This window comes from Filicampus tigris, chromosome 5 (genome assembly GCF_054856515.1).
Source record: "Filicampus tigris isolate MCC_2025a chromosome 5, RoL_Ftig_1.0, whole genome shotgun sequence".
Lineage (NCBI taxonomy): Eukaryota > Metazoa > Chordata > Actinopteri > Syngnathiformes > Syngnathidae > Filicampus > Filicampus tigris.
The window spans coordinates 19,255,169-19,279,899 of record NC_141221.1 but is presented as its reverse complement, the minus strand read 5'-3'; the positions used below and the strand labels follow the sequence as shown (position 1 = coordinate 19,279,899).

At 39.0% G+C, this 24,731-nt stretch overlaps 1 protein-coding gene across 2 annotated transcripts; it reads right to left on the bottom strand.

Moving 5' to 3' along the window:
- Positions 1-293: 293 nt before the first annotated feature.
- zbtb34 (zinc finger and BTB domain containing 34) lies at positions 294-23,793 on the bottom strand. Of its 2 annotated transcripts, XM_086031033.1 has the most exons (3): positions 23,734-23,793; positions 23,485-23,590; positions 294-2,250 (listed from the first exon to the last, which is right to left on the bottom strand). In XM_086031033.1, exons 1-3 carry the CDS (start codon positions 23,790-23,792, stop codon positions 688-690), a joined length of 1,728 nt encoding a protein of 575 aa, XP_085887159.1. In that variant the 5' UTR covers position 23,793; the 3' UTR covers positions 294-687. The 2 variants fall into 2 exon arrangements, with proteins under 2 accessions (XP_085887159.1, XP_085887160.1); XM_086031034.1 differs by lacking the exon at positions 23,485-23,590 and having other exon boundaries at positions 23,734-23,763.
- Positions 23,794-24,731: the final 938 nt, after the last annotated feature.

The following is a 24,731-nucleotide window of genomic DNA, read 5'->3' as shown; positions in this document are numbered from 1 at the left end:
AAGGCTTTACATTGAGAGAATATTCTTAAAATGGTTTGGCAAAATACTGTACATACACCCTAAAATGGATTTTTAACAGTGAACTTGTCTGTGCCCGGTAGGTTACTGGCTATGAGGTAGAACCAAGTAAGTTCCATTGAAGTGAGAATACTGTGATGAGTATGTAGTTGGTTGTATCATGAGGTATTGAACGGATATGTCACAAAAAGCTTTGCAATTTAAAAAAAAAAAAAAAAAAAAAAAAGGAAAAAAAAAAAAAAAAGAAAAGTTAAGAAAGATCATTCCTAGTGAGTGAGTGACCTCCTGTGGCCGTATGTGCAAAAACAGGTCAGGTAAAAAGGTGATATGACAAGCATCTTACCAGAGCTTTCACATTTTCAATTATTGCAACATGCCTATATAACTCTGTAAATATGTTTCTAAAAACATGGAAAGATATAAAGAGAAATCATCTTGGGGGGGAAGGGAAGTGGGGTATTGGTTGGGGGTAGATAAATGGGACCTCAGCAAAAATAGTAAGATGTAGCTCCCGAAGTAACTCGCTTTTCTCTGCATTTGACACCTAGCGTTCACAAAATTGGTAGCACCCCTTAAAGTAAGAAACGTCCATAGTAGAGGGAGCTGGAAAAATCCTTAAGTTGATTTGAAATCAACATTTCTTAAAGCTTCTTTAACCTGAAGCAGATTCTAATAATCACATCTGGATGCCTGAGCCTCTTCTGGAGTGCATTTGGAACTCTCCTCCATATCATTGGCTGGTGCCTCTTCCGCATATTGTGCCTCATAGGCTATCCCCTCAGCGGTATCATCCTGGTCTTTCGGACCAGAGCCTCCCTCCGTCCTCTCCGGGGAGTCCATATGATTGCTGCCCTCGGACGCTCCCATGTGCTTCTTCCTCAGGTGCTGGTTAAGGGTGCCCTGAAAAGGGAAGCATTTTCCACAGATCTGGCAGTGGAACGGCTTATTGTCCGTGTGGCCACGGATGTGGTACTCCAGTTGGTCTTTCCTTGTATACTTCTTGCCACAGAATTTACAGACAAATGGGGTGATGCCCATATGCAGACGCATGTGACGGTCGAGGCTCCCTTTCTGATTGAAGGTCTTACCACAGTAGACACAAATGAGTCTTTCGTTGTATGGGTACCACTGACTCCTCAGACTACGCTCTCGCACGTCGTTCTCCAACATTGTGGGTCCCACAGCGGGTTCGCTGTCATCTGCACCTTGTTTGATGTGACTCAGTACCGCTGCCGGGATGGCCAGTGGGCGCTTTGCTCTGGCCCTACCACCTCTGAAGCCACTGAGTATGGAACGGGATGGGCTGGAGCTACTGAGGTTAACAAAGCAGGGGGAAGACAGCCCTGAGTAGGAATAGGCAGCAGACTGGATAACTGGACCATAAGAACCCACACTAACAGCCAGAACTTGCTCTCCATCGACCAACTCTGTGTGGTAACCATCATCACCAGCGGAGGAACTATCCGAGTAGGTAGGCCTCTCCGTTTTCTCCACTTTCACATGCACATCTGTTACCTGCCCATCTTTGCCAATTAGTTCCACTTGCTCCATTTCTCCTTCCATGGGCGCGTCATGCTCTGACACACTATCGGTGCTGCCGCGATCCGACTGGCCTTCCTCTTGCTGCAGTCGCCCACGACCAAGGCCTTTTCCTGCAAGATCCAAGCGTGCTTCTTGTCCTGCATGACTCTGACGGGAGTAGTAAGGGGGGGAGATCTGCGTGGGGTTGACAAAGAGGTTGCTGTCGTTGACCCCATTGCGACTGGTCTGCGAATCATCCTTCTCTGGGCTGCAGGTATTAACTGGGAGACTTATTTTGGAGTGGATGCTCTCAAGGATCTGAGTACACTTGTCAATAATGACCTGCATCTGCAGGAAACTGGCAGCGGTGAGGAAACTGATAATGTCCTTGAGCTGCAGGGACATATGGCCTGTGTAGCAGAATGCAAGAAGCTGCTCAAACACCTCTGGGCTTTTGATGACTGAGATCGAAAGGCCACTCATGGTGCTGAGAGCTGAGTGGTCTCGAAAGTAGGGTGAGCTCGCTGCCAGGACAGCTTTGTGGGCGCGAAATGGCTGACCCTGAATGTGAACAATGATGTCACATAACTTGCCCTGCAGTCGCAACTCATTGAGCTGAGTCAGGACAGTGTTGCTGAACTCCGGCACATCAAACTCGATGTAGCTGCCGTCGTCCATTTCTTGAATATGCTTCTCCAGTTTGTCAACCTCCTGAGGGGAAAAGACAAAAACAAAAAACATTAGTGAAGAAATACAAAGGGGTCTTTCATTTTGTCTAATTTAAACGATTCAAACCATTTCAGAAATGAAAGGTTTACTTTATGCACTAATGAACAAAGCGTTCGTTTTTTTGTTTTTAAGAGCAGAGGACCCTCTAAATTCCTGTAAAGCGGTACAGGAGTTTACGCAAAAATGTCAGGTTTCACCTCCAAAGTCTCACAAAAAAACAAAACAAAATTCAGAAAAGGTGTTGCGATTGACATCCCTTGCTTTTTGCTTGGCTTATTTTATATTTTTGAATGCCACAACAGATGGTGCAGAATTGTAATCACCATAAAATCCCAAATGAAAACATTCAGAAGTGAAATGGAATTAGCAAAAATCACTGCTCTACAGGCATGTTTATCACCTCTTGTTGATCAATTGATTGGACATTGCAAAAAACTAAAACAAACGGATACATTTTAATGTTCGAGTACCTCGGGTCCAACCTTTCAATTGGCCGGCAGTTTAAATGAGCCGATTATAGCCCTGGCCAATGTTTGCCAGTTGTTTTGCCCTTCACTTTCATGCTCCTCGTACCCTAACCATTAACAATTTTGTACACAAGTATAGGTGATCTCATTCACAGTTTACTATTGGGCTGCACAATATTGCGATATGTGGTATGGATATTGACAATAGCAATATCGATATTATTGTGATATTTAACATGTACCTAAGGAAATGACATTTTTCTTCTCTAAGTTTTTCTTTCTTTCATGTGGCAAAATAAGCAAGCTCAATGTGTTCTTGGCTAATTGGCTAATTAATTGTAATTACACTAGATAATGTCCAACTATTGTGTGGCGGTGCATATTTACAATAAGTTTGTAACTGACAGGTCAAATTCAGTTAAAAGCATACAATTCCATAAGGAAATGACTGCATGACTTAGCAATGTGCGTATTGCATTGGCCATTATCGCGATATTGATATATATTTTTTAATATATTATGCAGCCCTAGTTTACTACACAGAAAGCTGTATCACAACTTTGTTTCCTTCAATGTATTTTATGTGAATCAGTTAAGTCATTCCATGGGTCTGTCAATCAATTAGACATGAATCTTTATCTTTAACAGCAATTTTGATTTGGACTCTTTCTGGCCACTGGATATTTGTGTTTCATTATATTTAGTATTCATTTTTAAATTCATTTATTATGTTCTATACAAAATACGCATTTTATCAACAAATGGAAAAAAGATAATAGAACATTTCGATGCACTTCATGTCATTTTAAGGAAAAATGCTTTGTTGGAATATATAGGGGACCAAAAAGGATGTAATTTTTTTAACAACACAATTTATTGATTTTTTTTTTTTCACATTTAGTGAAAAACTACAGTGAAACCCCAATAATTCACGTCCTGCCCAAACAAAGCACTCTCTCATTTACATCAGGTAATTACAAAAATCAAAAATTGTGTACTTACATATCCAAATAAACATTCTATATACACACATGTTCAATAGGAAATTAAGTTATTTCATGCATTACATATTTATTAATCGCCTGATTAATCGCTAATCACTTTTTTTTTCTGCCAAGTGTCAGCATCAGAATATTCCTATCGGTCGAGCCCTAATAGTAACACTTTATGACGTATAAGTCATACTACTAACTGTCGTGGCTAACGTTAGCTTGTTTACAGTACAAATGAAAGTTTAATTTTGCTAGCACTGCTATTTTGTTGGAAAAGGACAGCGTTCTCCGCGACTATTGATCATAAGTGCACAGTTTCATAATTGCATCTCATTATGAATGGCCAGGTTTGAATCGCGGTCGTGCATTTGAGGATTAGAGATACTGTATGAAGCTTAACTGAAAACTCCCCTTTAAGTATTTTTAACATTATTTCTTTTGAAACATATCATGTGATATTCCCTGACATTTTGATCGGCCATAACTTATGTTTTTGCAAAGCCGTTCACTTTTGATTCGTATTTCGACCCGCAGCCAAAGTAATGTCCAGTCGGGATGCTCGGTGTATGGCTGGCTTGAATAATGCATGACAGGTCTGGCAACATTTTTTAGTTTGGCAAGGGAAAGAACAATGTAGTACATTCCAGACACATAGACATAGTCTGAGATAAAAAGTTAACACCATCATGTATTTCAGTGCACGGTGCGTGTATGTAGAAATTAAAACCTTCAGAATTTTAAAATGGGTGGATTGTCGAATTTTTAATTGGTTATATGGAAATGGGCCTCTGGAATACCTGAAACCTGAATACTGGCTGGTTGTACATTTTCACAACAAGCTCTGCTATTTTATCTACTGGTAATTTTGAAATGATAAATATGGTCATGTAATGTTCAAAACACCGCCCATATATACTCGACAGTGACCATGGAAGTGGATTTCTTGCGTGTGTCCCTCCTCCTTCTCACCTTCCGCAAGATGATTGTCATTGGCAGATGGGCACTTTACCCTATTACCCCGATTGGTCCTTCGTCCACGACCTGGGCATCCGTCGGTCATCGTCCCTCCGCCCTTATTCATAAAAATAATTGTCCTACGTACCTGTTCGATCTCGTCCTTTTAAAATGCTTCCGTCCGTCCTTACATTTCACAGTACGTTACCCCACCCCACCAGAGTCTGTGCGTGATGCTGTGGGAGAAAGACTAACCCTAACCCCTAACCCTTGGCTGGGAGTATCGTGAGTGGCCTGAATTGTTTACAACTGTTTAAGTGTCAGCCAAGATAGCAATTATCTGCCAACATAACCATTGTCGGTCACCAGACGACGGAGCCCGCCAGGGGACATCACAGAATATTTAAGATTGCATTATAACTAGGGCTGTCAAAGATAAAGCATGGTGATTAATTTAAATTTTATAACGCGTTAAATAAATTAACTCAGTTAACTCAGTTTTATTTACTTCCTGTAGCAGCTGACCTCTGCTCACTGTGCAGCCAAACTTGGAGTCACTGTTGCAAAGACAGACTTTTACGTAGTTTTACTTTAAAAAGTTGCTCGACGGCTCATTGGAGAAATCCAAAATAATTTGCACACTTCGCAAAGCCAAATTTAAATACCATATTAGTTTAACGTCTTTGGTGTATCGTTCAGCTGTTATATTTTACAGGAAAATAATCGTATTCAAGTATAAAAGAATGCTGTTAGAACAGTCTTTGAATCGAAATATTCTCTAATTTTTTTCCCCACATTAATTCCAAGATTTTACTCAAGTAAATATCGTTTCCAAGCTTCGTAAAAAAAAATAAAAAATAAGATACTTATATCGTGATACATTTTTCAGGCCAGCTCTACCTGGCAGGTGAAATATCAGCAGGTGATTTTCTGTTTAAATGTTTGACTAATTCACACTGAAACAGAATAGAAATAAAATCATTGTATTTTTCTTTTAAACTGATAATATATCCATAATAACCGTTAATTTTCTGCTACTTATCCTGTCCAGGGTCAAGGATGAGCTGGAGCGTATTACAGCTAACTTTGTGTGAGGCTGTTGCATATGGAGGACCAAAATAGCCAAAATCAAAAAGAAATAAAAGTCAAACTAAAAACAAATATAAAAAATATAATTGAAAAAAATAAAATAAAATATGAATAAACTGATATTTGACTGTATTCAAATATTAAAGCAGGCAGCAAGTCCCCTGACGCCCGCCAGCATGACCATCCACAATCGAATCCATATTTACCGCCATTGAGAGTCATATGTTGTTGACCGTCAAGACACAAGACTTTTAGCTGTGGCTTGCCAGCAGTCCAGGCATACCTTGTAGACTTCTGCACTGAAATGTCGATCAACCAATAGGTGAATAGTTAAAACGAATAGTTAGACCCAGATAGACTAACACTCCTTCCCACCTATGTGCAATTTATCCTTCAATAAACCTGTACTGAATGTTTCAGGAATTTCTGAAGAAACCCGACAAAACTCACATATTCACGGGGAGAACGTAAATGCCAAACAATATGGGGGGGGGGAGAAAAATCTTCTCTTTCAATTGGTAGGAAAATTTACACTGTAGTGCTTCGTCAAAGCTAGAAATTCCAGTACTGTCAAAACAGTTGAATGTTCTGCAGTGAAGTTGATCTGCCATGACTGCACAAACAAGTTTTTGCCTGGAACTTGGTGTTATTTAAGGCGAAGGCTCCCTGAAGCAATCAAATGGGTGTGTTTTGGAATTTTAAAGGCAAAAATGGTTACCACTAACGCATACAGTATGCTTTAAGACAGACTATCTTTTGTGTCCACCAGCTGAAAGCAACAACTCAACTCAACTTTATTTATAGAGCACTTTCAAACAACCACAGCTGCATACAATGTGCTGTACATGAAGTAAAAATCAGACGTATAAAAACAATGACAGTTAATAAATTAATAACAAAGACAATAGATACAATAAAACACTAAAACAATGCAGGGTCTCATCTAAACCGCTTACCTCACGAGGGTAGTGACTCGTGGGCATGCAAAGAATAAAAATGTGTTTTAACACAAGTTTTTAAAATGCTCAGAGAGGGTGCTTGCCTAACATTTCGTGGGAGGTCATTCCAAATTAACGGACCGGCAACGCTTGATCGCCACACGCATTTCACAAAATTACTTAATACTAGGGCTGCACGATTTTGGAAAAAAATGACATTGCGATTTTTAGGGGGTTTACGATATATATTGCGATATTAAAATAGAATTTTCACCAGATGACTTGAATAGATTTGTTTGGAAATAATTGGGTTAACTCACCATTGACATCATTGTATTCATATAATATCGTTTAATCCAGACTAAGGGGGTTCATCTGTGAATGATGATTGCTGTATATAAAAGGAATCACAGAGGTCATGTCTCTGTAACATAATAGATTATTTAACATTGTATTTCACACTTCAATGTAAATAGCAGCAAAATATTAAAACATATTTAAACATATTTTAAACAAAAAAAATAAAAAGAGCAGGTGCACATGACCATTGAGTCATTTAAAAAAATAGAAGAAATTAAAGAACCTCTAAAGCAGCAGCAGCAGAGTTTAAACTAAACTATAAAATATTTAAAAATTAAAAAGCAGGTGCACTAGCGCCTGAGTTGTTTACAAAAATATAACATTAAGATAAAAAAAAAACAACTTTGTGAAACTGCAGCAAAGTTGTAATTAGAAAAAAATTAAAACAAAATTAGAACAAAAATATTAAAAATTAAAGAGCACGTGCATTAGTCCCCTGAGTTGTTCACAAAAATATAACAATAACAAAAATGGTCTGTAAAACATATTGCATCCTTGATTTGTAGGTGCTGTTTGGACTTCTTATCATAAGGAGTTATGCTGGCGAAGGCGTCTGTAATTGTTTTTTGAGTAGATGAAGTTTCACCTCGGGTCCCACTTCTAAGTTTGAACTGCTCATACAGGGGCTTGTGACGGCGATTGCAGCAACAACGGCAAGACACTGTTGGCAAAGGATGTTTTGTTGTTCTGAATCTTCCTTTTTATAGCCGAAATACTTTCATATTTTGGATGTTGACTTTCTTTTGGGGACTAAATCCACTGCCGCTGTCGTCTCCTCCATGTTGCCTGTTAGAGTTTTCAGAGCAGACACCAGCGGCTGTGAGAGGGGAGAGGGAGGGGCCGGTGACTGATTGGCAGGAGGGAGGGGGTGAGCGAGACTGTGTAAGAGCACGGAGTAGCTTGCTGCTTTTATGAAGCAAAAGTTTGCGTGTTGTAATCGACATTGAGGTTTGACCTAGTGTAATAATCTAATCGCAAGACAGTGTGGTTTTACATCACTTTTCATTTTTGGGCGTTTGAGTGATTGGCGTATTAGCCAACCAGATTTGCCGATGGTTGGGTCTTAATAGCACTGGCCAGTCAGTGTTGTCGACAAGTTAACGGTAGTCTGCGCTTAACGGCGCCTGCAGTCAACACCATAACATACTCTATGTGCAGGGGTGCACATAACTGGTACGCAGGTACAAATGAGCAAACAGAAATCACTGATGCGTACCATCATTTGCGTCACGACGAGCATTTGCGTACCTGTACACACTAGTGGTGCAGTGGACGAATCATCTTTGATTGGTAAGGATCGAGAATGGTTGGTGAAAACAACTGTGCGCGTTCACGTAAGCTGCATGTACAAGAGCGTTTCGCAAACATACGAACACACCGCCTCCACAAAGGCTAATTTCAAAATAAAGCTTACCAAATAATACATTGGGTCATTAATGCCAATGCAATAGCCTTAGTGAACTTTTACTTTGAAGTTGGCCCACGTGGTAGCGTAACGGCAAACTTGACTTGACCGTGATCGACGTATCCGAAGTTTTAATGCTTGCTACCAACACCAACACAACGCTGTCTCGAAATCATATTCAGTCGCTAATTTAGGACACGAACAAACCTCTAGTTAATTACGCTGTCATTGTATGATACGGCTAAAGTGTCCGGCCTTAGTGGCTAGCAGCCGTTATCTTTCGCTGGTATTTCAACAGCTGCTCCTTGGCTTCCCTTTTTTTTTTTTTTTTTTTTTTTTTTTTTTTTTTTTTTTTAAATTCTTCTTCTATATTGTGGACCTAGATTACTTTGTATTGTTCTGTCCATGTTTTAAGAAAGGCGCCTCAAATTGCACTTCAAGTCTTTTTCATTATGAAAAAAAAAAATAAAAACAAAACTTTGTCTTAATTTGATTTATAACATCACGTTTGCCTAGCAATTGTAAGAAAACATTCAGCTCAAAATATCTGGCAGGATACCTTGAAATATATACACTGTACCACAAATCACAATTAGTTTTTTTTTTTCCTAAAATCGTGCAGCCCTCATTAACTATGTATCAACAATACTGCTTCGGGGTAGCATCTAAAGCAAATAAGCATTTATAATGCACTGGTGGAGAAGAAACTGCACATTACATTACATAGCAATGTACACAAAAATAGTTAATTGTTTTTTTTTTTAAATAGGTTAAGAAAATAAATAATTATCAATATTGACTGATATGATATGTCTAAGTATTATATCGTCGCTGTCCTGTGAAAAACACTCGTCCTTTTTTTTTCCATTTTTCTTATTTTTACGTGAACGGTGTTTCCACATTTCAAACATCGCATTAACGTGATCATTTTTTTAAAAATCCCAAATTGGACATAGAGTATTTTCCGGACTATAAATCACGTTTTTTCCCCATAGTTTGGTCGGGGGTGCGATTTATACTCCGAAGCGACTTAGGTGTGAAATTGTTAACATATTATTGTTTTGTGTTGCCTGTTACCTGTATATCATTTCACATGTTATTTTAACCCACATAATGAACATAAAGATAAATCCTAAAAGCTATTAAAATGCATGAATAAGTAATTAAAATAGACAATTTGACTATCTTATCAATCCATCTATACAAAATAGTGTACTGTTCCTTTAAAAGGCGCCGTGTCTGGCGGTGCATGGGCATGTATCATCAGCCAGCCACACACACACGCACGCACGAGAGCGGAGGAGAGAACAGATAATTACGACCGAAAAAGAAAAAAAAATACGACTTACGGGGGGCGACTTATACTTATACTCCAGTGTGACTTACAAACTACGGTACGTGTTTTTTGTACGTCAGCGGCGATATGTTAAAATAAAATTACCTGAATTCAACCTTTTTTTTCCCCCTGGGTTCAAGTAGTCAAAACTAAATAAATAAATAATTCAATATATTTCGAGATCGACAATATTGTGATATACTTTTCAGCCATATCGTCCAGCCCTATTCATAGTATTAGTGCAAAATCGAAATCTGCAACTGAAAATCAAAAATCGAATAGAATCCGGGCTTGAGTGAATAGGTACATCCCTAATGTATTGTGAAAAGAGATTTGATCAAGTTATACTATTAAAACAAGTAACAATAGTCAGCAACAGTAGGTATGAGAAAATATTACCCATTTATTCCAAATATTAATTCATACATAAATTCAACCTCAAACATGAGAATGTACTGCACTTGAATAAAAATACATGTAAAATAAATTAAAGCAGGGCTCTAGACTGTTTTTGTCCTGGTTGTAAACTGACGCGCCCAGCTTTTTACTTGGTTGCACCAGCGCTTAACTTATAAAAAATTATGACAATCACATTCACTGAGATGTCGACTGACAGAAATGTACTTTCTGAACAATTTATGTAAATGTTTCTATTTTTAAAATTCTGTCAGGAACATTAGAGTGCGACTTCGCATGGGAGTGTTTAATATTAATACTTCAAAGAATAAAGCATTCACAGAATTCTTTACTTAACAGTAGGGGTGGGAACGATAATCATTTCATCATTTGTTTTATTAAAACGATTCTGCATCAATTCTGAGTTAATAATCGATGTTTAAAGCATAAAATATATATATCTTTTTTTTAAAAGATTACGTGCGTTTATACGTCAGAAATCTGTGCCCAGGCTTACGTGACAAGATGGCAGGACAAGCATAACACCACACGAGCGGCGCAATCCTCCTTAAAAGCATCGGTTTGGAGACATTTCATTTCTTTATTAAGTGTGAGACGTTGATAAAAATATTTCGGGAACCCAACAAAGATGACACGTTACCACCCAGAGTTGAGTGCTGCAACCCGTCGGAGATGATAACAGCCGATTTATTCTGTCAGGTGCTCTCGCAACCCACCAAACTCCAAAAGAGTAAGAAAAATTACCAAATCCATTGCAGAGTACATTGCATCAGATTTGCGCCCGAATCGGTTGTGGAAGGAAGGGGCTTTCGCAGCCCTGTTGCAGACAGTGACGCTGGATATAAAATTCCCGTCGCGCGGTAAAATAACACCTGAGCATGTAGATTACTTCTTTCCTCACACAAAAACCTAGAATATGCACACCTTCTGCAAGATTAACAGTTTGTTTAAAGTTTAAAGTCTGTTATTTATTGTTACAAAATATGCTGCTTTATTTTTCGAATAATAAAGCTGTTCTGTTTGATGGCAGTTTCTCAGGGCTTAATGTTAGTGTTAATTACACCACTCACAGTAAACTGTGGAATGAGCTCGAACTTTTATTGCTCTTAACAGAGGAAATACACAGTACAGTACTTCTACCAGACATGTCGCTACAGCACCGCGCGCCTTTTTCTTTCTTCAGTCTCGTCCTCTTTTGTTTTTGTCCGCCCAGGGACATTCTTGCTCTCTGGTTGACTTCGCCAACAGTCATTTTTCACACAATGTTCAACACTGCCCTCTGCTGTAATGCACAATATCACGTCCAACATAAACTACATGTGAAATAAAGGTCACCAATTGAAATATCATCCATCCATCCATTATCTAAAGCGCTTTATCCTCACGAGGGTCGCGGGGGTGCTGTCTTCGGGCAAAAGGCGGGGTACACCCTGAACTGGTTGCCAGCCAATTGCAGGGCAAATTGCAATATCATTTAAAAGAAAATATACTACACCCGGTGCTGCATTAGGTTAAATAAAAGCAGTGTTCATTGCTAAGTTAGACAGTAATGTCAATCAGACGATGCATATTGCACTTAAAGTATTAAAATACAGGTTACGCTAAATCAGATTAAGTTTAAATATGTTTTGATACTTTTTTTGTTATAGGAGAAGTTACAGATATTTGTTACAACAAATGCTGCCATTGGCACGTTTTGTAATTTGTGTTGACACACGTATGCAAGGTTGTCTTGCTACTTTAATAAAAGTCAGAGTGAACTATAAATCCTTACTCTTCCTTGAGTTATGCAATTGTTAAAAAAAAAGGTACCAGTGTTTTAGATTAACTATAAAATGCAAGCCATTGTAGTGATGCATCCGAATCGAATCGAATCGTAAGAATCTGATCGAATCGTGGGCCTCTGAATCGGACTCGGATCGAATCGTGAGGTACCCATAGATTCCCACCCCTACTTAACAGTAACCTTTCAACAATGCACAATGCACATACATGTATTTTTAAATAAATTGCCGCTAGTTAATAAATAAATGGTTAACGGTCATTTTCATGTGAAGACATTCTCAAGGACCAAAACCAATGACTTAAAATATCACTCATCATAGCAGCACTTCCAACGAGCCGTGGCCGTTATTCCAACAAGCTGCTCAGCAGTGGATGTCATGTCCAACTGCATGAAGGGATGTGGAATGAATGACACACATGGTTCAAGTTGACCAAAGTCACATAACCTGTCTTCAAATTGCTGTCCTAGTCTGTTTAAGACTTGGGAGTACTTGTTTAGTGCTTGATCCAAAGCTGCAGGTGCAGAAGCACTGTCATATATCACTGACCGCACAGAGGGAAAGTGCAGCATTTTTTGCTTTCTAAATGCGCCGAAAAAATGTTCATCTTTGCTTTAAATGCATTTACTGCTCTTATCATGTGAGCGACAGTCTTACCTTTACCTTGCAGCTCGCGATTCAAATGGTTCTGTTTGTAAACACAGCAATAAGCTATCATCGTCTTTTGAAAGAACAGAACCCTCCAAATGGGAGGGACGTGGCCAAATCTGTGCGTCCTTTTACAAAGCCTTTTTTGGAATGTGAAATGATGACACCTAAATAAATACTGTAGGTTGAATTGGTTCACCTCATTCCATAGTTGAGAATGTGGCAGTGTTCAGAATGAATATATAAGATAAGATAAGAAGGCCTTTATTGATCCCACAGTGGGGAAATTTTCAGTGTTCCAGCAGCAAAGATATAGGTCATAATGTAGCCATTAATGTATAACATTAACGGCAAACATTCAGGATCAAACCTATGTAAATATACGCAGTAACATGTGTATATACAAATGTATATACACATTCAATCACACATATTCAATCTGTTATGTGTTAAATAGTACATACTACGGCACAGCAACCATGCAAAGGACTGTCTCTTAATTCATCTGATGTAGAAGGATTTTTATGACAATCTACCTGTTATAGTATATGTGTGGGTACACGCACACACAGGTCTATGCCAATTTTCCCACCGGCAGCAACTTCTTCAGCTCGTCACACCAGCACATGATTTGGTCACACCCTTTGGGGAGCTACAGCATGCCCGAAATACCCCTGGCGTATGAATAATTTGGGGTTTGACTGTATTAGTGATAGACTGATTATCGGCCAGGCATCTGCTTTTTTTTTTTTTTATTTAATTTTTTTTTTAATTTAAAGGCTGATCAATTAAAAACTGGTTTGTTCTGGCTTGCTACAGCGCCCTTCTCTCGCTCTGTCTACTTGGCCCTGCCTGCAGAAGCGGCAATGACAATATCGACGTCTTTGTAACAGAGTAGAGGATGGTAATTACCACTCGATTTTTTTAAATTAAAAATAATGCTTCTCTTGCACTGACACTTTATTTTTACATCTTTGATTGAAACAGTAAAGATGAATAAACACGGGCCTGTGTGAAAGCCACATGTTTAAGGTCTCAAATTCCTTTGGAATGATGTTTCTATCTGCTACAGGGGCTGCAAATTTCTGGGAAAACTTCAGGTTTTCAAGGATAATTCCAAAGACGACCTTCGGTTTTGGGGAGTTGTTGAGCCAGGCACATTAGGCTTTAATGGGTTATGGAAAGGAGAAAGGCATGCTACACTGCACACACGCTGTAGGCTGCAATGTACGAGGTGCGGGTGATTCTTTAAGGCATTGATCAACACAAGCCGATCACATACTGCATCGATTGATCATGATTGGTGGCCAATCGATCGGTGCACCAATAATTCTTATTAGTATCCTTAAATGTTTTTATCTAAGACCAATAAAAATAATTTGAAGTTGCACCACTGATGTTTATTTTCTTTGCCATGGCATCATTCTAGTACCAGTATCAAAGGTACTTTATGCAAGTGTAATATCCAGGTCAGAATATAAGTCTCTATAATTATACAAGTTTCTTAGCTCACCTCTTATGCCCTCAGCAATCGGTTATATGCACCTACTACACTATAAAGTTGCTAGTAATACTTATATGCAGTATGTCCGGATCATGCATCTTGTCAATGTGGACAAATAACTGCGGTGTTCATGTGCACCATCGCTAGGTAGATAGGCAGACTTGCGTATTGTCATTCTTTCAGTTCAGTGCATAATTAAAAAAAAAAAAAAAAGAATAAAAAATAAAAGAGTCATTAGGTCTGGTCTGCTCTGCTAAAACCACTACGTTCATTTTATTTATTCAGTAAATTGGAAGCTGAGCAATAAGGAATAAATGAGTAGTGCAAATGTAAGCAGTGTGTGCGTGAGAGAGACAAAGCTGGGTAAATGTACAGCCCCCATCTCACTGAGGGACAAATGTTTACAAAGGTAGCGAATGTTGCGTTCTCATCACGGTTCGTCAGGGTTTGCTCAAGGTCGCAAATGTTCTCCGGAAATGTTTGCCTCTGCTTTTCTTGTCACATTTTGAACACGTTCAAAATTTCCTTGTGACAAGAAAAAACATTAAAACGTTTGGCAAATGTCAAGAGAACGTTTGTGACCTTGAACGAACCCTGACATGAATGCACATTTTGCTATCTTTGCCAACACTTGCAAACGTTCGCCCATCAGTGGGATAAGGGCTTAAACAGTGTTTGTGTGTGTGTGTGTGTGTGTGGGTGGGTGTGCGTGTGCGTGTGTGTGAGAGAGTGAGAAAGACAAAGAGGTGGGGAATTCTGTCGCAACAATAAAAAAATGTGTGGTAATTGTGCACATTTCTATAAATTACAGATCATCCAAATACAGCAAGGAAGGTGAATAAAAGTATTATCCTGTACTTCACAATGCAGCTACAAATATATAAGATTTGCAACTTGTTTACATTTTTATAATTTACAGGTCAAGCGTCGACAAGTGTTAGGGATGATTCGGGCTGGCAGCCAAAACCATCCACTTCACAGCAACCCTTGGACCAGTGAACACTGCTGCATGGTTGAACTGTGACCAGCCAGCTGATTTCCAGCAGCTCTTCAGAACTGACAAGCAGCTACATCACAAAGAAAGCTACATCTGCCTGCGCCAATTATTTATTTTGTACCACACACTAGGGCAGGTTGATTAATCAAAATCCGAATCATGATTCTGATTTGTCTTCTCTCTTTAAACTTTAAAATGTTTTAACTGAAGAAAAACGATTCATGTGCAGAATGGTGCAGTGCATGTGCAGAATGGTGCAGTGCATTTACAAGTTCCTGACTTTGTGAAACAACCCAGAATGCACCGGCAATTGTGCTGTTTAAAATTATATTGAAACTTCAGTAAAGTAGAAGTAAAGTAAAAACTCGGGCTCGATCTTCCACTCAATATGGCTCCATTATGTGTATTAAACACATACACACGGGTAAGCTCACACTACTTAAAGGCACAAATTCTTCCCAATCTGCAAAAAAATATTATATTAAAGTTCAATCACAACTTTCTTTTGTTCTCATTATAAGTGTGTAGTCCATCCATGCACGGCACCACATTGTTTTACTTTATTACTAATTTATCGTTATTATATTATAGTTATTTATATTTATAGTTATATTTAACGTTGACTTTTCACAGCAGAGAAAAACAGAACTACAAGGAAGCAATTACTGGTACTCATTTTTTCTTCTTTTGTACCAATACACATTTCCACATGACATGGCATGAAATACAATAACAGAGATCCAAGGTTAACCCAATAAGTCCCAAGAATTGTGAAAATAACAAAGATAAAATAAGATCAAGATATAAGGTTGATGCTTGAATGTGTGCAAAGCACATGCGCAGTAGTGGTGAACCGGGTCGTCCGTGATGTTAACAGAAGCATTGTGGGTAATGGTGTCGTAGCGTTAGCGTTAGCAACACAGTCCGAAGGCTGGGGACATTCACAAAATACTTAAAATGATGTAAATCTCCCTTTCATAGCAGCACGGCGGTGATAAACGAGCATCTAAAAAGGAAGCACGTTGTGGCCGATGCCCGATTTTATTTCTCACATTGGGACAGTCGTTCCTGGAAGCTAGCTGGAGTTAGGACATAGACTCCCGTGTGCCGGTTTCTGATGGAACACGGCACGCATATCCTGTTGTGGTACGTTAACATATTGTAGTGTGTACTAGCGATTATGGAGGAATGAGTCAACAAACTGACATTTATTAAAAACCAAAACACAGTTGTTGTATACCCGCAGTTGACATCAAACTTGTTCTCTTGCTGATCATGAGTGCCTCACGGTCACTGAGAGCACGGACCAAGTGTTGCGTTAAGGAACTCGGAAATCACACCACTCTAAATTAACACAACATGACTTATTTTCCACAAACCCTTAATGGCAACACCTAACAATAAAATACATAACATACATAGGTCGTTAGAATATACTAATTTGGAGTGCTAAAAAAAATTATGTTAGTCCTAATTATTCAAGTTTTTTTCCATTCCACGTGCATACCATTTTGAATGTGTGGATCACATTATGCATATTAAAGACACAAAACAAAACATTTTTGATTAAGGTTAAATAAAAACAAAATTAAAAACCAATATAAGTGTTTAGTTTTATTTAGCACAGTGCTTTTCCCTAAGTTTACTCGTGATTTCACTCTCTTCTACATTTAAAAAAAAAAAAAAGTGTTAAGTGGGCACAAGTGGAGATGTGCACGTAAATGTTGGTGGCAATTGGTCCTAGTTTTCTAATATTAAGCCACGTTAAGATTTTTGACATGAAGGGTTTGAGACCGTCCCATTTTGACAGCTTGTGCTTGGCAAAGACGTCATCACCTAAAATGATTATTACTTGCAGTTCGAGTAAGCTATTAAAGGTATTTTATTAATTAAAAGTCTGTTTGCGTATCTTCAAACGTAAATTATGATGTACTGTAGCTTCTCTCCAAGTCCTGTTTGTTACAGGTGGTATTGCATTACCACTGTGTGGAGATTGAGTGTCACTGCACTTTGTTATATTGACGTTCCCTAACAGTCCCCTCTATCAGCCAATATTTTATTCTCAGCTAATAATATCTTTAACCGTGTTGCTGTCAGCAGCTCTTCACTGGAGTGAGGCTGCTCTTGCTCCGACTCGCTGTCTCAATCCTTAGACTCATCCTTGTCAACATTTTGAAACTGATGTAATGCTTCCTCTATTGTATAACAGTATTTTTTTTTTTAATTGACCATGGTGACTTTTCTCAAATGTTGTCTCTTAAAAGTGGTTGCTATGGAAACCCAGAGCAGGAATAAGACACTCATAAATATGCTTATATTTTGTAATACAATAAAATGGCAGAATGAGAATAATATTTATATAGACACCGGAAAAGTTGAAAGGCCAGAATATCATTGGCCTATGCAAACAGAGCAACTACTGTATAACAAATCATCAAACGCTTGAGAGCTGTCAAAATTAAGACTGTGAGTTCTAGTTGTAGTTGAACAAATGGTGCCCTAGTGTGGTTGACGGCTGTATTACTAAATCAGCAGGGAAAAAAATGCAGAGAACAGACTTCGATGCTCTCTAACTACAAATTAATCCCTGCATATGTTAACAACCCACTGCTTCTGCTGCTCATCAAAGCAGAGTAACACCGTACATCTGGGTAGGCCCACAGCGATTACGTGCAACGACACACATAAAAATAATCCCCCAAAATACCCCCAAATGTTGATAATGTCTTTAGATTATTTTACATTTACACATTGTCTTGTTTTGTACCAAAAATAAATGATCGTTTGAATAATAGTGATTTCAATTATTACGAAAATAATCTTGATTAATATTTTTGATTCATTATCGAGCTTTTTTTTCTTATTTTGAATAGGTAAAAAAAAAAAAATCAATATCATCTGATATTAAATTCTTACATAGTTTACTTCTGGAAGCTTATCACTAAGTGGCCTCAAGATTAGCCGCGCCGCGCTGACTCGCCGCATATTCGCCGGAGAGACGAACGACGAACGAGCGAGTCTTTTTCCCTCCACATCCTACGACTTTCTTCTTTTCTGTTATTCGACCTCTGCTTAAGCGGCCAAACCTTGATCCAGAGAACCTCAGTAATTATAGGCCGGTTTAAAATCTCCCGTTTATTGCGAAAATTCTCGAAAAGGTTGTAGCGTAACATCTTAGTGACTATATGGCCACTAATAATCGATTTGAAATTCTTCAGTCAGCATTTAAAGCCCATCACCCTACTGAGACAGCTCTTGCTAAAGTGACTAATGATCTTCTCCTAGCTATGGACTCCGACACCTCATCAATACTATTCTTACTTGACCTTAGTGCTGCTTTTGACAACGTCGATCATAACAACATTAGAATGCCTTGAAGGATGTGTTGGTATCTCAGGCTCAGCACTTTCTTGGTTTAATTCTTACCTCTCAGAAAGACGCACCATGTAATTCATGGCAATGCGACTTCTGAGTTTTGTAAAGTTACATGTGGAGTCCCGCAGGGATCCGTACTAGGACCCCTATTGTTTAGCATCTACATGCTTCCGCTTGGTGATATTATACGTAAATACAACATTAGTTTTCATTGTTATGCTGACGATACCCAATTATATATGCCGCTTGAGATAACAGCTAATTGCTGTAATTTAGAGGCGTGCCTTGCCGAGATTAAACAATGGATGTCTCTCAATTTTTTGCTTTTTAACTCAGATAAAACCGAAATGTTGATTATTGGCCCTGCTCGTCATCGGCACCCATTTACGAACACCACTCTGTGGCTCGTTAAAAGTACTATTACCCAAAGTGATGATGTGGTGTTATATTCGACCCAACTCTGTCTTTTCAAATGCACATTAAGAACATTACTGGAACCGCATTTTTCCATCTCCGTAATATTGCTAAAATTCGTCCAATTCTGTCGAATGGTGATGCAGAAATTCTAATCCACGTCTTGCCTCGATTATTGTAACATTTTGCTCTTTGGTCTTCCCATGTCTAGTATTAAAAGTCTGCAGTTAGTCCAAAATGCCGCAGCAAGACTCTTGACAGGGGCGAGAAAGTTCGATAATATTACTCCGATATTAGCCAATTTGCATTGGCTCCCAGTCCACATGAGATGCGAGTTCAAGGTTTTGCTACTTACCTACAAAATACTGCACTGCTTAGCACCTTCCTATCTCGTCGACTTTGTGATACCATATGTTTCAATCCAAAACCTTCGGTCACAAAATGCTGGCCTTTCAGTGAGCTCAAGAGCCAAAAGAAGTTCGCAGGCTCTAGAGCGTTTTCTATTCGGGCACCGACGCTTTGGAATGCCCTACCCACGGATATTAGAGGCACTACCTCAGTAGAATTGTTTAAAACACGACTTAAGACTTATTTGTACGATTCTGCATTTAGTTGAACTGTTTGTTTTGGCCTCTTTACTGCCGCTTCCATTCTTTTTCTGCCCCCTTTTTCCACAGGCTTGGGAATTAGGTGATGACGACCGAATTGGAGGTTGCTGTTTCGATCCAACAGCAACTGACTGCTACAATATCAGAGGCTGACCACATCCTCGGAGGCGCTGCTATGGAGATTTCTACATTGACCATTGGGCCCTTGCTCACTTCACAGATGTCATCTTCCTGCAGCACTTCATATGATTAACTTTCACATCACTTTAACAAACACTGTATAGTACTATAATCTGTGTTCAATGTTGCCCACTCGGCATCCATTGCAGCCAGATCGTTGTGGAAGGGGGATTCCCATCTGTGGTCCCTTCTCAAGGTTTCTGACTTTTCCCCATATAGGGTTTTTTTAGTTTTTCCTTGCCCTCCTGGGGGTTAAGATCAGGGGATGTCGTGTATATGATCTGGTGCATATGTGAAGCCCTTTGAGATTGTCTTGTGATTAAGGGCTACATAAATTTGACTTGACTTGACTTGAGTATGGGACACTCGAATGGTTCAGGAAGATGAGTTCATGATGATGTTAAAATAAGTGATTGCTTTGCTATTGGTTCACAAACACCCCCATGTAATTTATTTTGCCAATTCTTTCATGGATTTTCAGTTTTTTTTGCATATTGCTGATTTTTCTCATTGCCATTGAAGGTATCACTCATTTACGTTTTTATGATGTGGGTTTTGAGCGCCTCTAAAGCCGACTAGAGCAGTGTAGGCACGGTGTGGAGGAGAGACGTGTTTGTATTCTTGAGTTGGGAAAATAAAAGACTTGCTTAAAACACAGCACTACGGCTCTCTGTGTCTTGGACATATATGGACAGAAATATTTTTTTCAGCTGTTTTGCTCAGCCCTATTTTCAAATTCCTAGTATCATTCTTAACAGTTAAAAGTTGAACCTGTATTATTTTTCGCTTCAATTTATTTTGAACAAAGACAAAAACTCAAAGAGTTGTCAGTTCCAATTTGCACTTTTGTTAATGTTTACAAATGAATCCTATATCTGAGTTAATAGTTGATTTTATTTTAAGCATTTTGTATTGCAAATTTACTGTTATGCCTTTTGTCAGAAATAAACAGAAAGGTCTTTCTTTAAATGTATTTGTCATTGGTTTAATATAAATTTTATGTATCCAAAGTACCAGTGTTATCGGTTACTTGGTATCGGTATTGACAAATACTCGAGAGTTGAGTATTCTGTATCTGTTTGAAAAAAAGCGATATCGAACAATCCTACATATTTTACACAAATCACTGACACGCAGAATCCCTCCACCTCCAAAATGACAACTTTTCAGGAAAAATAAAATAAAAAATATGCCATCTTGTTGAATAAAGTTGAATAACAAAACTGCAATTTACCGAAAAGTGCATTTTCCCACTCATTCATCGCTGTGATATGTAGACTTGTGACTTTATTCATGTTTGGGTGTATCCTGCCGCCACACTAATAAGCCGCCTCGGGAATACAGGCTAGTTATGAATGATGCGGACTAAAAGCGTGTAAACTGAATGTTAACCGATAATCCAGGATGCCACGCTTGACTATCTTGCTAAAGTACAGTGTGTGTGTGCAAGTGTGTGGGTGTTTATATTTGTTGGTTCAACTCGGCGACTGTTTTCTGAGTGTGTGTGTTTAAGGTTTTGTTTAGTGTGCTTGCGCGGTCGCCAAGTTTTCCTCGTAATCCATATGGCACGTGGTGCAAGAGAATTGCTCTTCACTGTGACCGTTTTGGCACATCTAACGATGTTATTCCCACCGACGTCAGTCTTGTCAACCCCAAACCATTTACAGACTACGGACGACGTGGACCCGCGCCACGCTATGAATCCCCGCTCGACACTCATCCATGTTTGAAACAGCCCGTCTGCAGCGCGGACAGAGTCACGTGACCGGGTATGCCAGCTGATTCGGCGAATGATTATCACTTCCTCCTCCTATGCCGTCAATGCACGCTGATTTTCAGCATTTCCTCATACTTTGTGACCGTCGACTGACTCGAGTTATTATGCTTTTAGAGGCAGTATTAATACTCGACAATGTAAAATTACACATTGTGAAAGCAAGATTGACGATGATATCGATAATGATATATATCGCCCACCTCTAACAGCACAACAAAATGATGTTATGTAATCGCTAACTTAATATGCTAAAAACAAAACCTTGCAAAATTTGTATGTAGGCAGAACTTAATCTGCCCGAACTGACCCCATACGTATGATGCGGCTTCCTTCCTTTGTCAATGAACCATTACAGTGATCGATTTGATCAAAACAAGCCTACTCAAATGTATTTAACCTCACTATTGTCCATTTGGTATTGTCGAAAAAAAACATCCAGTCTTACAATATACTGTCAATGACAATGATATGTCATACGGCTGACCCGTTTTCTGAATCTGAGCAGTGATTGGTCGTTGTGAGCAGTTGTGATGTCATTTTCAATCGACAGAAGACAAAATGGCCGCCCCCAGAGATGGCTGAAAACGAGTGGATTCACACTTATTCCACAAACGCAAAATTTATCAGAATGCCTTGTTCCAACTAGTGGGCTTGCATAGACATATTCTTGAAAAAAAATGTTTGCGTTGATTTCCCCCACTTTAAGTTTTGTACAGATATTTTGACAAATAATTAGCTTATATGTTTTTTGGGGCATTTTTTGACTGCATTTTCAGTAGACCATATCACATCCAATTTCCCTGACACATAAAAACTATTCCTCCAGAACCCATCATCTGATTTTCAAAATTATTGGTGCTCTGCACATAGATTGAAATGGCCAATACAACCAGACTTTGCATTTTGACAGAGTAGTCATTTTTGTGGAAGTCTTGTCACATTGCTCATTATACAGTTATCATAGGTTATGTGCCAGGCTTCATATGCAACAAGGGAAATGATGTCACCTAAAAAGTCTCAATCATTTCGTGGGAGTTAAAACTTAATAGTCTAGTGTCCTGGGTGAACTCAGCTGTACTAAATAACCTGACTTTGCTGGACTTTAGTCTTTCCTGCCATAACAGGTACAGGAACATGAAGACACATAACTACTGGCAATGAGATTGTTTTGCTGCATGGTGAAAGGGTGCCGTGTAAACTAAACAATAACTGCAATATAAGATATGATAGGCTATGATAACCCAATAGGTCTGCTGCCCAGACAGGTTTGAATTCCAAGTGATACATTTTATGCTTACATTTTTTCATGTCAAGTCCATCAATTCAACATACTAAACCGTGGGACGTCGAGTGTCGAAACAAAATGCAGCAAATCTGTGCTGTGTCAAACTTTTATTGCCATTTATTACTATCCAATAGCAAAAGAAATGGGAAGTCTGTCCATTAGTGGGGTGAACGCCAGCTCAAAGTCCAATCCAACTGAGTAATGTTGGCCGTCACAACCACTGGTGCACTGAATTCTTTTACCATATTGTATGTGCATCGCTTCACAGGGCCGTGCCACACCACGACCAAACAGCATTCGAACATTTGCTAACTCCATTAGCTAGCTTAACATTTAGCCAGCATTTAAGCAAACCCACTGGAGCTTCACACACCCTTCACTTTGTACACTCAGTGCGAAAAAGCTTGACAGTCGGTTCACGCTGTACATAATGCACAAAAGATTGACAATCGTTTATACAGCTGACAGCGGCACTATGTCGGTGGCTATACGGCTAGCTAGCTCACCGGCCGAGTTAGCGATCAACCCATGTTACCCAACGGTGGTGGCTAACGCTAGCATGCGCTAGCATGCAATCGCTGGCACCACATTCCACCATTAGCAAAGTAAGACGGAGCACACGTTGGCATGACGAACCGCGGCACGCCGTCACCAGTCCACGCCACAATTAAAACAAGGGGACTCACCGTGCTGCAGATTGATATTAAACGTTGTCCATTCCCCTTCAAGTTCGCTAACAGCCACGGCCAGGCCTCCCCCCCTCTCCAGTCCAGATGTGTCAGACAGTTGCTGCTGCAATTTTTGCATCAACAGGAAGTGTTCTTTTGGCTCTTTGCATTCATTCTATCGGCGAGTTTTGCAGCAGCCCCTCCCTTGCTTACGCCAGTGCAATGTATAGAGACATATTTCCCATGCACGATGCAAGTCATACGCACCATAATAAATGAAGGCGAGGCGGGATCCAGTTTGTTCTCAAACCACAGAAAGTGGCCATGCGAATGTTCTTGTCTCATTCACTGCACCACTTTCATTTCAAAACCACAAGGTGCGTTGTGTGAAATGGTATAATGATGTGTACCACACATGCACAACCTTAGCGCTAATTAAATGACAAAGCTTTAGCGAACAGTGCATTCTTATTTGTGCATGCGTATCAAACATGCACCAAAACCGTGAGTATATACAGTATATAGTCACTTTGATCATATACCCGCGATAGCCATAGTATCAGTTGAGATATTTAAGATATAGTGTTAATAGTAATATCACGTGTCGTAAAAGCTTCACTAATTGTGTTAAATGTACGTATAATAACGTTTAGCTTTTCTTAATTAAACATACATGACAATTTAAAACATCACTAACCCCAATGGTTAGCGTCTCGGTAAGTTAAAGAGCAGCCATCTATGAACTCTCTCAAGTTATTGTAGTACTGAATACTGTACTTGCAGATATTTTTTATTGCTGCAATGATCTGAAATGTGAGCGACAGGAAAATGCCACTTTAAAGTTTTGTAGAAATGCCACAAAGCGGCGCCAGAGACTATTGTAACAAATTCACTAGCATGTTTCCCATTCGTACACAACTCCTGAATCCATTGTCAGGTCACAGTTTCTCATGTAACCAATTAGATACTGTAAGATAAACTGATCTTTCACTTTAACAAAGTTCAGTTATCTAATTAAAGAAAATTAACACACAATCATTTTCTGTTTGTTTGTCATTTTGGTGACTACATAGTCAAGCCGTGGCAATTTCATGACAGTAAATGTATTTCACCAGGATATATTAATTACATTTGGGGTTGATGAAAGTATAATTTTCCAACTTGACCACTAGAGGAAATATTCAACTATACTTTCATCCACTTAATTATTGGAAGAAGTTCAGAAAATGTGTATCTCTTGGATTTTGTTACATGTGTATTGATAT

Coding starts and splice junctions, on each gene's coding strand:
- zbtb34 (XM_086031033.1), bottom strand. CDS start 23,792: ATGGCCACTTTCTGTGGTTTGAGAACAAACTGGATCCCGCCTCGCCTT. Junction 23,591..23,733: donor CCTCGCCTTCATTTATTATG/GTGCGTATGACT, acceptor CAAAAATTGCAG/CAGCAACTGTCTGACACATC. Junction 2,251..23,484: donor TAATATCAATCTGCAGCACG/GTGAGTCCCCTT, acceptor TTTTCCCCTCAG/GAGGTTGACAAACTGGAGAA.